The sequence below is a fragment of the Acomys russatus genome, chromosome 14, assembly GCF_903995435.1.
Source record: "Acomys russatus chromosome 14, mAcoRus1.1, whole genome shotgun sequence".
In the NCBI taxonomy this organism is placed as follows: domain Eukaryota; kingdom Metazoa; phylum Chordata; class Mammalia; order Rodentia; family Muridae; genus Acomys; species Acomys russatus.
Genome location: NC_067150.1, coordinates 31083748 through 31096396, shown reverse-complemented (window position 1 = coordinate 31096396; position 12649 = coordinate 31083748). Strand labels below are relative to the sequence as shown.

At 37.7% G+C, this 12649-nt stretch overlaps 1 protein-coding gene and 1 long non-coding RNA gene across 2 annotated transcripts; one reads left to right on the top strand and one right to left on the bottom strand.

Annotated features, from left to right (window-relative positions):
- Positions 1-46: 46 nt before the first annotated feature.
- LOC127198329 (uncharacterized) lies at positions 47-3602 on the bottom strand. The gene is made up of 3 exons (XR_007831819.1): positions 3561-3602; positions 3375-3453; positions 47-101 (listed from the first exon to the last, which is right to left on the bottom strand). It is a non-coding gene; the product is annotated as an uncharacterized LOC127198329 (long non-coding RNA).
- Positions 3603-10612: 7010 nt separating this feature from the next.
- Positions 10613-11687, top strand: LOC127197862 (olfactory receptor 150-like). Its single transcript, XM_051155706.1, has one exon. It carries the CDS (start codon positions 10731-10733, stop codon positions 11685-11687), a length of 957 nt encoding a protein of 318 aa, XP_051011663.1. The 5' UTR covers positions 10613-10730.
- The last annotated feature ends 962 nt before the right edge of the window (positions 11688-12649 follow it).

Sequence of the window (12649 nt, the reverse complement as noted above, 5' to 3'; positions counted from 1 at the left end):
GGGTTCAAAGCTCTCATCACTAAAAGTTGTAAGCCAGGCTCACCTGTCTGCTTGTTGACAGTGATTAGACCACAGCGATGCTCCATGGTGACGGCACGTTCCTGTGGAAATGACACATCATTAAGAGGTCTATGGTAGTGGTCAAACTATCAATAGTTTTTGTAGGAGCAGCTTTAATTCTTATCTTAGGAGTAAGGATAGGTGGAGAAAATGAGGGGAGATGCCAGTGGTGAACTTCCAATTAATGCTGCTCAAGTGTCCAATCAACAAGAAATTTCTAAAATACCTTGAGTTTACTTCAAACACAATTTTGCTTTGATTTTTTCCAAACAACACTGAATGATCCATCCACAGGGAACTCTATTGGTGCCATAATTTAGGCTGATTGAACATCACTATTTCCACACTGAATAATAGCAAAATGTATATGTAGGAAATTTCCAAGACTAACATTTTCGGCCTAAGAGTAATTTGTCCATGAGGATGGTTGCCAGTGTTGTCCCTCTTGACACGGTTACTATTATTTACCTGGAGTCAGTTTATTTCCAGATTTTAAAAAAAATTTAATATTTTACTTTTTTATGTTATGTGTATGATTATCTGCCTGTGTGTATGTCTATGTATCACATTCAGGCAGACACTCTTACACATAATTCTACACATAGCAGAAGCCAGAAAAGGATGTCGAATCCCCTGAGAGTAGAGTTATAGATGGTTATGAACTACAATGAAAGACCTGGGACTTTGTTCTTTGGTCCTACTGAAAAAAAAAAAAAAAAAAAAAAAAAAAAGCACAGCTCTTAAAACTGAGACACCTCCCCAGTCTCTATTTCCAAGTCTTCCTATGAATACCACTGTTATTCAAATGACATCCTGTGTCATACGTGTTTTACTTAGTCACCTTTCTTCAGAACTTAGGACTGATACTACATACTGTTTTTTTTTTTCTTGGCATTTACTTTCAAGGCAGTGGTCCAATGTAGAGAAGAAATAAGAGACCGTAGAGTGTTTAGCCCTACATGACCATCCATATAATCTTGTCTACTCCTCTGACACCTGTCTCACTGCAACAAATGCTCTGAGAACATAAGGAAGTGTCAGAAAGTTTCTGAGAGGCAAAGGTCAGGGAAGACTATTGTAAGACAGTGTGTTCTGCCCATGCCTGGGTTACTGTACTCACAAACTCAGAGCAGATGTTGTTACCTGCACAAGACATGCCCAAAGATATGCGTGGTCAAGACATTCATTACTTCAGCACAGATCAGGAAGGGGCACATACAGTCCAATCATAACCTGAGAAGTTTTGTGGTTGATAGCTCCTTGGAGTGTGAGAGTCATTGTTTTTCAGGAACATGGTTCTTGGAAGATTGTCAATCCTCCAATTGATAACACTGCGGCTACACAGGTAGAGGCCACCAGTGGATTTCAAAGGTTATGGAAAAAAAGAGAAGGATATGATATCGGGGGTGGGACATGTTAGGGTCAGGGGGAGATGGGACGGGAGAATCGGGGGAGATATAATCAATATACACTGCACATATCTATACAGTGATCAAAAAATTAATTTAATATGTATTTGAAAAGATATTCTCAGGTATAAAGAGATTATATGTACAATATTTTTCTTTCTTTTAACATAAACTTTCCTAACTATATTTCATGAGTTGATTATGATTTCATGTAAACCTCATGCATGGTGTGATGACAAGGGGAAAGAATGATTTTTCCATGTTATGGTTTACATGATTATTTTATTGACAGAATCAAAAGATTGGTCTAATTCTAATGATGTGTTTGATAACCCGGGAAGCTGTTCTGGGCCTCTCTATCCCTGATCATGTGTTAGCTTGTCTCTCCCTGTTGTCACTGTATGTGATCTCATGCTTGTCCAGATGTCCAGTGATGAGTCCCAGACCCCTAGAAGTCCAGTCTTCTCTTTCAGATACACAGACTGGAAAACTATCTTGAAAGATCAGCTCTCCATCCATGAGCAATTTCAATCAAGGAATCTGAAGACTTTTGCAGGGCACCTCAAAGTCAGCTCAAGACACCCCAAGGCCAAATTCTCACTACAAAGGAGAGTCATTTGTATCAGAGGGGCAGAGAGCAAGCATAAGGGACAAAGGCAGGAGAGAGAGGAGGAGGAGGAGAATGGGAACATAACAAGGGAGAGGGGAGAAAGGAGACCAGGGAGAAGGGCATGTGGTATTTGTCCCAGAGTGGGACAAAGTTCTGTCTCTGGATAGAGAGGAGACAGATGTGACACACAGGAAAATGACGTTTATAAAGGTAAATGGGTAAACCCCATGTCAGGATGACGTGTTTAATTTTACTTGGGGATGTTAATTAATAAAGCCAAAGGGGCTTTTGATTGCTGAACTTCAACACTTTGATAGCCAAACCTTGGTAGTCAGCTTCAAGAGAAGACATTGGGCAAATATAACGGTATAAGTAGACATTGGAGGCTAGGTATTAGAAATATAATCTCATAGCTTCTTTTAGTAAGGTAGAGGGAATTAGGGAGAATGGCAAGACCTGCCAGAAGAGTCGCTTCAGTTTTGGAGTTCTGTTTCTAGGTCCTTGCTGGTGTGCTTCAGACTGGGGACAAACAGCTGCAGGTTCTACCAACATTCCTGGGTCCCTGTTTGCCAAAATGCATGGCTAGCATACCCCATCCTCTAAACTATCCAGAGTGGGGCTTCTGCTTCCCCTTAACCATATAATCTGGAAAGTATGGTGCTTGTTTTCTCTCTCTCTCTCTCTCTCTCTCTCTCTCTCTCTCTCTCTCTCTCTCTCTCTCTCTCTCTCTCTTTCTCTCTCCAGTAGCCCACTCAGGCCTTGACTTCTCTCTCCTTTCCTTATTCTAAATAAATCTCTCTATATACAATCTGTTGTGGAGCTACATTCTATATTTTAAATATAACAGTTGGTCTGTTAGCATTGAGAAAATATGAGGATAAAAGCAGGCACAGACTGGAGTTTTAGCTCAGCACAACAGGACTCGATGTGCCAGCTTGTACAAAATCCTTAGTTGCATATCTAACCCATACAATACAGAAGGCTAGGGATACCTCCCTAGTGTTACTGGAAACCATCCCCCTGATATCACTGGTGTTTCCTACACAATTTTAATAAGTAATACAAATCTGTCAAAAAATAGATCATGCTCTACATCCACTATTTAAGCAATTGGAGATGTCTGACAGTATTAAATGGCTCAGATACAGCCAGCAGCACTGAAGCATTATCTGAGCAAGGGGAAGAGGACAGCAAGCAGAGGGGAAGAAATTTTCCTGGGAACAGGAATAGCATCCTGGTTTATGGGGAAATAATTTCTACTGACACCAGCAAGAAGCTTAGAGTGGGATACTCACCCAGGAGCAGAATGGCTGAAGGAGAGATGTGTGTGTCTGGCAGCAGAGATCTCAGGCTGGCAGTGGCCACTGCAGGAGGCTGAGAGAAGAGAGAAGCATCAACTACAATAAAATATTCATCTCCTGATCCTAACCTCAGAACAAATTGTCCTCACTGTCTCACCCTCTTCCTGACACTTTACTCACCAGCCAGTTCTAACAGTTGTTCAAAGGCTTTGAAGTAAAGGACTGGTTCTAGAAGTGAACAAAGTTACAGCCTTAAACTATGTGTGGATAAGGATCAGGACAAAACCAACCCACTGCAGGCAGAAAGCTGGGTGAGTCATCTGGCCACACCCTGCTTTTTACTGCTACAGGGAGGGGGAGAGTCTGTGCTTCATGCCAGGAAAAGTGATTGTACAGTTAAAAGCCTTTAACAGGAATTGTTATTTGATCCTTAGACTCCCCATCCAAGACCATCAGTGCAGATATTTACAGAAGGGACAGCTTCAGTTCCTCTAATATTTCTATAGAAGGCTTAAAGGGCTGCAATGGCTCAGGGTGAGTTGAGAATCAAGGTTACATTTCCATTGGACACACTTAAGTGAAACTCAGAAGAGACAGCATAACAAAAACCAAAAACAAACAAGAAACTTTTTTGTGAGTTGGAGCAAGAGTGAGAAGAGGAGAGAGGTGAGAGAAAAAGTGGCAGGGGGTAAGAAGGAGAAGAAGAGAGGAAGGGAGGGAGGGAGGGAGGGAGGGAGGGAGGTTGGGAAGGAAGGAGAATCTGAACCTGAAATTGATACCATTTATGTACCATCAACCTTGAGTAATCCCCTGGGCTCACATACCAGGATGAGTTTCCACCCCACCCTAGGCCACAAAGCTTTGCCCCTAAGCTATTAGCCTTCAGAAGCAGTAGGTAGGATTCTTCCCAGAGAGAGCAGAGCACAGCACTCACATATGTCCTGAATTCCCTGCTCTGCTGCTGTTGCAGCTGGGGTTTTTTTTTTTTTTTTTTTTTTTTTTTTTCTGTAAAAGTGAAAGCAGCTACAGTAAAACTTCCTGGAAGCCCTGCCCACTTCTAGGGACCAACTGCATAAGGAAGGGATCGGCTGAAAATTCTTAAGTGCTTAAGGAAGTAAACATGAAATTCTGGCAATGTATATCATCATGAAGCTGTTCTATTTGTATCCCTGCACATCTTGAAGAGTAAATTTCTGTCGAAGTTTTTGTGGGTAGGTAGGTGTTCCCCTCCCTCTCTGAGAAGTGTTGTCTGGATAAGGGATGGCTTCCTCAGTCTGCATGATCTTGGTACTAGGAGGCTCAGCTAGAGTCACCCCCATATCTTCCCAGGAGAGCTCCAACTTGTTTCAGATATGCCTCTGCCCTTTGTTTCTCTTCTATCTGCAAGCCTTCTGCCTCACTCTCCCCACAAGTGATCCTCATCCTCATTTTCTTCTGTGCTCCCTCTCCGATCTTCTTCCCTTTCTTCAATCATTCCCACTATCTATTCTATTTCCCCTTCTGAAAGAGACTCTAGCATCTTCCCTTACACCCTCCTTGTAACTTAGCTTCCTTGGGTCTGTGAATTGTAATATGGTTATCATGTACTATATAGCTAATTTCCTCTTGTTTGGTTGGTTTTGGTTTTTCAAGACAGGATTTCTCTGTGTAGCCTGGGCTGTCCTGGACTCGCATTGTATACCAGGGTGGTCTCAAACTCACAGGGATCCACCTGCCTCTGTCTCCCTAGTGCTGGGATTAAAGGCATGAGCCACCACCGCCCAGCCTAGTATCCACTTGTAAATGCATATATACAGTGTATGTGTTTATGGGTTACCTCATTCAGGATGATCTTTTGTAGTTACAGTCATTTTCTTGCAATTTTCATGATTTTCTTGATTTTAATAACTGAGTAGTATTCCATTGTGCAAATGCAGAACATTTTCTTTATCCATTCTTTGGTTGAGGGACATCTCAGTTGTTTCCAGTTCTTGGCTGTTATGAATACAGCTGCTATCAATATAGTTAATTAAATATCCTTATTGTATGGTGGTACATCATTTTGGTATATGTTCAGGAGTGGTATTGGGGTAGAGCTATTCCAAATTGCCCCAAAAAGGTCCAAACTGTTTCCCAAAATGGTTGCATGTCATCATCATGGTTGCAGAAGTTTGCAATCCCACCACACATATACTGTATGTGTGAATATATATTTATTTTTGGCACATCTTTTTAAATTCAAACCTACCTTAAATCTATTCTATTTAGTGATTTGTGAAATTAGTATGTGAATCATAGCATTTGATTCATAATATGTGATCTATTTGGGACTTGAAATCTGTGTACTGATCCACTGAGTAAAAGAGAGTGGGTAGGGTTTTAATTGAACTATCATTACCTACTACAGAACTATTTCATGTGAAGGTTTCTGACTCTCAAGTTTACACAGAACTGAGAGAGAAGTTTCCAAGCAGACAAAAGGTAAGCTCTTGAATTCAATTTCTCCTAACACCAATCCACCTCAAAATAAGTCAGACATTCTAACACGCAATCTCTAGATACTTTATGAAAGTATCTGAAAATGGTCATATTTTGAAGAGACAAATTAGAAAGAAGGAAAAATTATATTTAGAGCTAATTTTTTTCCATGTATGCTTAATAGTTAAGTAGATTTGATGCTAACACAAAATTAATCTAATTGGCTGTAAAATCTCATCTGAGGCAACACAATACAGTCAGTTCCTATTTGTGCTACTGGACAGGCAGATACTGAGTATAACTAAAAATAATACAAATAATTTACTTGCACAGTTTTAACTTATATTGATCTGTCCAACCCATACCTCCAATTTAGCACATGTCAGCAAGGAACTCTTTATTTTATGTTTGACCGTTTTCATATCTTATTTGTTTTAACCAAACATTTAAATATTGATATGTTTTGGTGAATTTTAGAAATCCATAATATTGAACAAGAGAAAGTATTATTTAGCATTTGACTTTGAATAATATGCAGTCAAGCCTACCTCATTCTCCTTGTCAGGACTGAAACAGTCTGAGTAGTGCAGCTCTGTGTAATGCTGTTCTCTATACTCAAAACATAAACATTATTTCGGCTTGTCACTATTGAATGGTTTTCACTCTCAGTTCACAATCACATCCAGACAATATCTTCTTGATGCAGTACAATCATGCAAGTATTGATTATTATTTTTATCAATTTATAGATAGGATTACCAGCTACCTTCTTGACAAAATGCTTTTTTTCAAGACAAGATTCTCTCTCCAGGACTAATTTTAAATGATATCTGGGTTCAACAATTATGAGATATGTTTCTCTGATTTCATGCACAAAATATAATTATGTAATGCACATAAGATGATTATAAACAATTAGCAAATAACTTGCCTAAGCAATGCAAAATTATTTAAATATTTTCTAGATGAATCCTTTTAAATACAATAAAATTTTAAGTAAAGATATACTTCAGTGATTTTATGGTTGTTTTTGTGTGGTATTGCTAATTTTTTTAACATAATTTTGTTTTATTGTCCAAAGGAAATTTTACAGTTGGATTCAACATAGATAAACTTGGAATACAATATACAAATTTAACTAAACAAGAAACATAAAGAAAAGCACTGAAATATTCTATGTAAATACTGTAAGTATTACAGTAAAACTATAGTAAAAAATACAAAAATACTTTTTACTGGATGGATGGCAGAGAGACAGGAAGAACTGATCAAAGTAAAGATCTTTCTAAAGTTTGAAAGATAAATTATAAGTATATTCTGTGCAATGTAGTAAAGAAGTGAGTACTTGTACAATGAAAACTTCACAGGGTAGGTCTCAAAGTACACATTCTGCATCTACATAAATAATTATAAATGTACAGGAACAAGAGATGTTATATACACTTATAACCATTGATTATCATGGTGTCAAGAGTGTTTGAATGCACACATCTGAAAAAAGATACACATTAAATGCTTACAGTTTGTTGTATGTCATCTCCACTTTAATAACACTAAGAGACAAGTAAAACTGGTGACTCACTAATCTCTAAGATAGATCAGATAAAAATAAGTCCTCGTGGTTCATAACCCCATTGGAAACCTCTATCTACAAAAATATTTGCATTATAATTCATAACAACATCAAAATTACAGTCATGAAGTAGCAATGAGAATAATTTTCTGGTTGAGGGTCAGCAGACCATGAGGAACTGTACTAAAGGGTCACAGTCTCAGGAGCGTTGTGAACCACTGAGATAAAGAGAGGATAAAACAACTGGTAGAGGGGAAGGTGTTTGCAATTGTCTCCTCGAGTCACAGTCATGCAAACATGAAAGTTTTGTTAAAAGAGAAAGATGTAGAATTTACTAGAATATTTCAGTCTTCAGGGCAACTAGTTGAGATGTGCCTGACACCCATGACTAGGGTAAAGTCTACAATGAAACAGTAACATATAATGGAGCTTGCATGACAAGATACTTTGTTTTCTAGCACATCTGTGCTAGAGTCAGGGAACAGAGGAAAACTAGTCTGATGGCCAGGGAAGCAGTGGAAAATATGGAAGCATCTTTATGTATGCATCTTAATATCCTTTATGGTGGAATGCACAATGCCACATTATCCATTGGTTAGTGACAAGAAGTTGATTTTGCTCAAGTATGTTGGGGTTGGCAAGTTGAAAGTCCAGAAGCATCTGGAGTGGTCTTTAATTTTTGACTGTGCTTTCTGGCCCTTCTCAGATACAAGACAGAAGAAAGTCTCTAGATTAAGTGTCTACCTTCCATTCTTTACTCCTATTGCATTGCTAATTAGTATTTATTTATTTATTTTATTATTTTTAACTTTGTATTAGAGGTATAAACACACTTCCTGATAGAATTAACTAATGAGTGAAGACAATAGCTTCTGTTGGCCGTGTTTCAGAATAATGTCCCAATATTGAGAAGACATGATATTTGGTATAAACTAAGAGGTGTCCATCACATAGTCAGTAAATGAGAAAGGCTTCCAGGCAGGTGGAAATCTCACAGGACCTGGTAGAATCTTTCTTCTGGTCAGGCTATTTCAGTGCTCTATTTTGGTTTTAATTATTACAACACATATATTATTGTGTAGCATAGAATAAAGTGTGAATTTGTCAATGTATTCAGTGTTTTACTATATCCATTGAATTATGCAACCCTTACCATGTTTTATTGTAAAGATATTTTCACCTCCATCATAAATAAAACTCTAACTGTGAGCAGTCATGTCAGTACCTCTCTTTCCATCTTATAGTTCCTTGAAGACATTAAGCTGTTTTCTGCCTATATGACTGGCCTGTTCTTGATACATCATAAAATGACCCCTGTTAACTGGTTGGCTTGCATTCTTAGCTCCTTTCACTTACAGTGTTTCAGGCTCCTCAAAGACATGATCTACTCAGGGACTTTAAGTCTTTTTATTGCGTAAGAGTGGTCCATTTTATAGACAAAGTACACCTTGTATGTTTATTCATCAATAGATGAATATTTGGGGATGTTCAACTTTAGGATGACATAAGTACTTACCTTAAATCACTACTGTACAAAAAATTTGTATGAGTATATGTTTTTGATTCTTGTAGGTATATAATTAGACTGAAATTTGGGCTACATGATAACTCCATAGTTTATGTTCTGAAGTGGTCTAATTGTTTTTAAGTTTGTAATATTTTAAAACAGCACCCAAAATATGTGAGGATTCCTTTTTCTTCACATCCATGTAATACAGCTTATATTGCAACCATCCTGTCCCATGTGAAATATTATTTCCCTGTAGTTGTGATTTGAATTTTATTAATAACAAATGATAAAGCATAGTGTTTCTGATTCTTATTGATTATATATGCTTTGCCAATAGAGGAATGGTTATTTCCATCTTCTGGCCAGCATAAATTGTGTCATTTGACCTTTTCTTTGTTAAACTGCACTAGTTTTAATGTATAGTACCTACAATTTGCCCCCTTAATCTTTTTTGGTGTTATATGCCATGTTTCCAGACTTTATGTAATGTTCACTTTACTAATCTTGAATGGCAGCCTCTGATTTCAGCACCTCATCTACGAGAGATGAGCAATTCCAAATTTGTAAAATGTTGGCTATGTTTTCTTTCAATGTTGATAACGCTTTATATGCTATATTTGCCTCCAATGGCCCATTTTGAATCCAACTGATTGAATGACATGAAAAACAATTACATTCTAATAACAAGTATCAATCTGATTACCCAACCTCATATAATTAAAACATATTTCTACATTGACTTATCATAAAGCCCTTATGCACAAAGCTTGTAGATATACGCTTCTTTCTGGGATGGCGAACTCATTCCATTGATTGGCACTTCTACTCTTGTAACAGTACTGTACTATGCAGACTATTGCAGTGTCATAGTGAGATTCAAGAGGAGAGAGGTCAAGATCATCATTTTCCCATGTAAGCTATTTCTGATATTCTTGTGTCACAAAATTTCCATGGAAGAGTAATGATTCATGTGCAAGCAAAGTTTAAAAGAAACCAGGAAGTTGACAGTGTTATCACTGAGCTCAGAGATAGATCTAGAATTTATGTCCATTTTGAAAGATTTTCATTTACTCATGAGTAAATGAGAAGCATGGGTACCTTTCTTTTTCTGTATCTCTTTAATCCTGTTCTACAGAACTTTGCACTTCTAATTGAAATATTTTATTTCTACCATGTCATGTACATTTCATCAAATTAAAAAATTTTATATTACCAGTTAATTTAATAGTTGTTGTGTCTGCCTTTTGATCTTCTGTTCTAACATTTGCCGACCACTTAAATCTTCAATTTTGTTTACACATTAATTTAAGTTTTATATATAGAACATTACATTACTAAGAAGTAAAAATAGTCTCATTTCTTCCTTTATAAGTACCGGAGCTTTATTTCCAGTGTCTTGCTTATTTTTTATATAAGAGAAACTATACTAAAACACAGAATACCTATGCTAAGATTACTTCATATGCATGGTGAAATTTTTCCATAGATATTTGTTGGGAGGTCCTGGAAAATGCTTTTATTATTTTTACTTTTATTATAAAGCAATATATAAGCTTGTCATAAGAACAGCTAGAAGATGGCATTACATTTGTTATATCTGGTCTTTCAATGTTCATGGAACATAAATATACATGGATACATTAGATATGTATTTGTATGTTTCATGTTAGTCTTTACATGGTAACATATATGAAGAGCTGTTAGAAACAGGAAACCTCTGAATGAAAAACTTGAATTCAATTTCATACATCAAGAGCAGAGAGAGAAACAATCTTTTTCTCACTTTCTACATTATAACATCCAGGGCCTAATGTCAGAAAGAAATCATTCCAGAGTGACTGAGTTCATCCTTGCCGGACTCACAGACCAGCCAGAGCTGCAGCTGCCCCTGCTTCTCCTCTTCCTTGGCATCTGCCTGCTCACAGTGCTGGGGAACCTGGGCATGATCATCCTGATCCTGCTCAGCTCCCACCTGCACACCCCCATGTACTTCCTACTCAGCAGTCTGTCCTTCATTGACCTCTGTTATTCCACTGTTATTACTCCCAAGATGCTGCCAAACTTTGTGACAAAGAAGAATGTCATCTCCTATGAGGAATGTATGACTCAGCTCTATTTCTTCCTTGCATTTGTTACATCTGAGTGTCACATGTTGGCTGCAATGGCATATGACTGCTATGTTGCTATTTGTAATCCCTTGCTCTGCACTGTCACCATGTCCTACCAAGTCTGTTCCTGGATGGTGGGTGGGGTGTATGGCATGGGCCTGATCGGTGCAGCGGTTCACACCCTCTGCATGCTAAGAGTGGTTTTCTGTAAGGCTAATGTAATAAACCACTACTTCTGTGATCTTTTACCCTTGATGGAGCTTGCCTGCTCCAGTACGTATGTCAATGAGGTAGTACTCCTGTGTCTCAGTGCTTTCAATATCTTTATTCCAACCCTGACCATCCTGGGTTCTTACATCTTCATCAGAGCTAGCATCCTCCAGATCAAATCCACTGAGGGAAGATTCAAAGCCTTCAGCACTTGCAGCTCCCACTTCTCTGCAGTGGCTGTCTCCTTTGGTTCCCTGGCATTCATGTACCCACAGCCCTCCTCAGTCAGCTCCAAAGACAAAGGCAAAGTGTCCTCTGTGTTTTATACAACAGTTGTGCCCATGCTGAACCCCATGATCTACAGCCTGAGGAATAGGGATGTCAAACTTGCTCTAAGTAAGTTACTTCAAAAAAACGACGGGCCGTGTGTAAAGACATATTTGCCATAGCAATCATGTATCACTTACAACAAGAAATTCTATTTTTCAAACCTTACCCAATTAATCTCCAAACAAGAAAGATTAGTTCTGTGTCAAAAAAGTACCATCCACATCAGAAAGTCTCCATATCTCTTGGTTGCATCCATCTTTCCTGTCTTCTCCTGAAGACAAGAGCAGGACAAATGTAGCTACTCTCATCTATGCCTGGGATAGATTCTCCTAGAATAAGGTACTTCTATGTTGCCTTTAAATGTTTCTCAATTTCATGATATTTGTCATCTTCAAAGCCTTTAAACAAACTGTATTAAGGAGGCAAGTGTGGAGATTTCCAAATTTCACAGGGTACCCCTACTTATTGAAATAATTTGTGTCCAGCAGGACACCACCAGAGCCAGTGTTCCTCTTTCCAGTGTTAACTTTTATTTGTGTATTTATTTATGTATCTGAGTATTTATTCATGTATGTATGTATTTATTATTTTACGTCTGAATCCCTTGCATCTATTATTTCATCTGAATACTCTAGTAGGCACAAAATGTTGGTGACTTTATTTCCAGCTTACCTTTAAATATATGACAAGATACCTCTTTGCCATGTTGCTTCTATGGCATCCTGTAACTTCAAAACTAGAAACAAGAAGATAACATTATTTTGAAAACCTGAATAAAGGCCTCCTTTTTTTTGTAACCCTTGACTGTTCTTCATGTTTATGTTTTCATTTATCTCATAAAATCTTTATATGTAATTCTATCACAATTGATGGTTGTTTTACATGACATGTAGGTCAGTTACTATGTACCAGGACAAAATAATACGTATCATCAAAAGTTTTGATAAATAACGAGAACACAATTGGAACAGAAATTCCAAGTAGAAAGTATGAGTGCTATTCTATTTCTCCTAACATTATTCCACCATACTATATGTCAGACCATAATGAACTCTAGTATCTAGAAGTTGTAAATATCTCA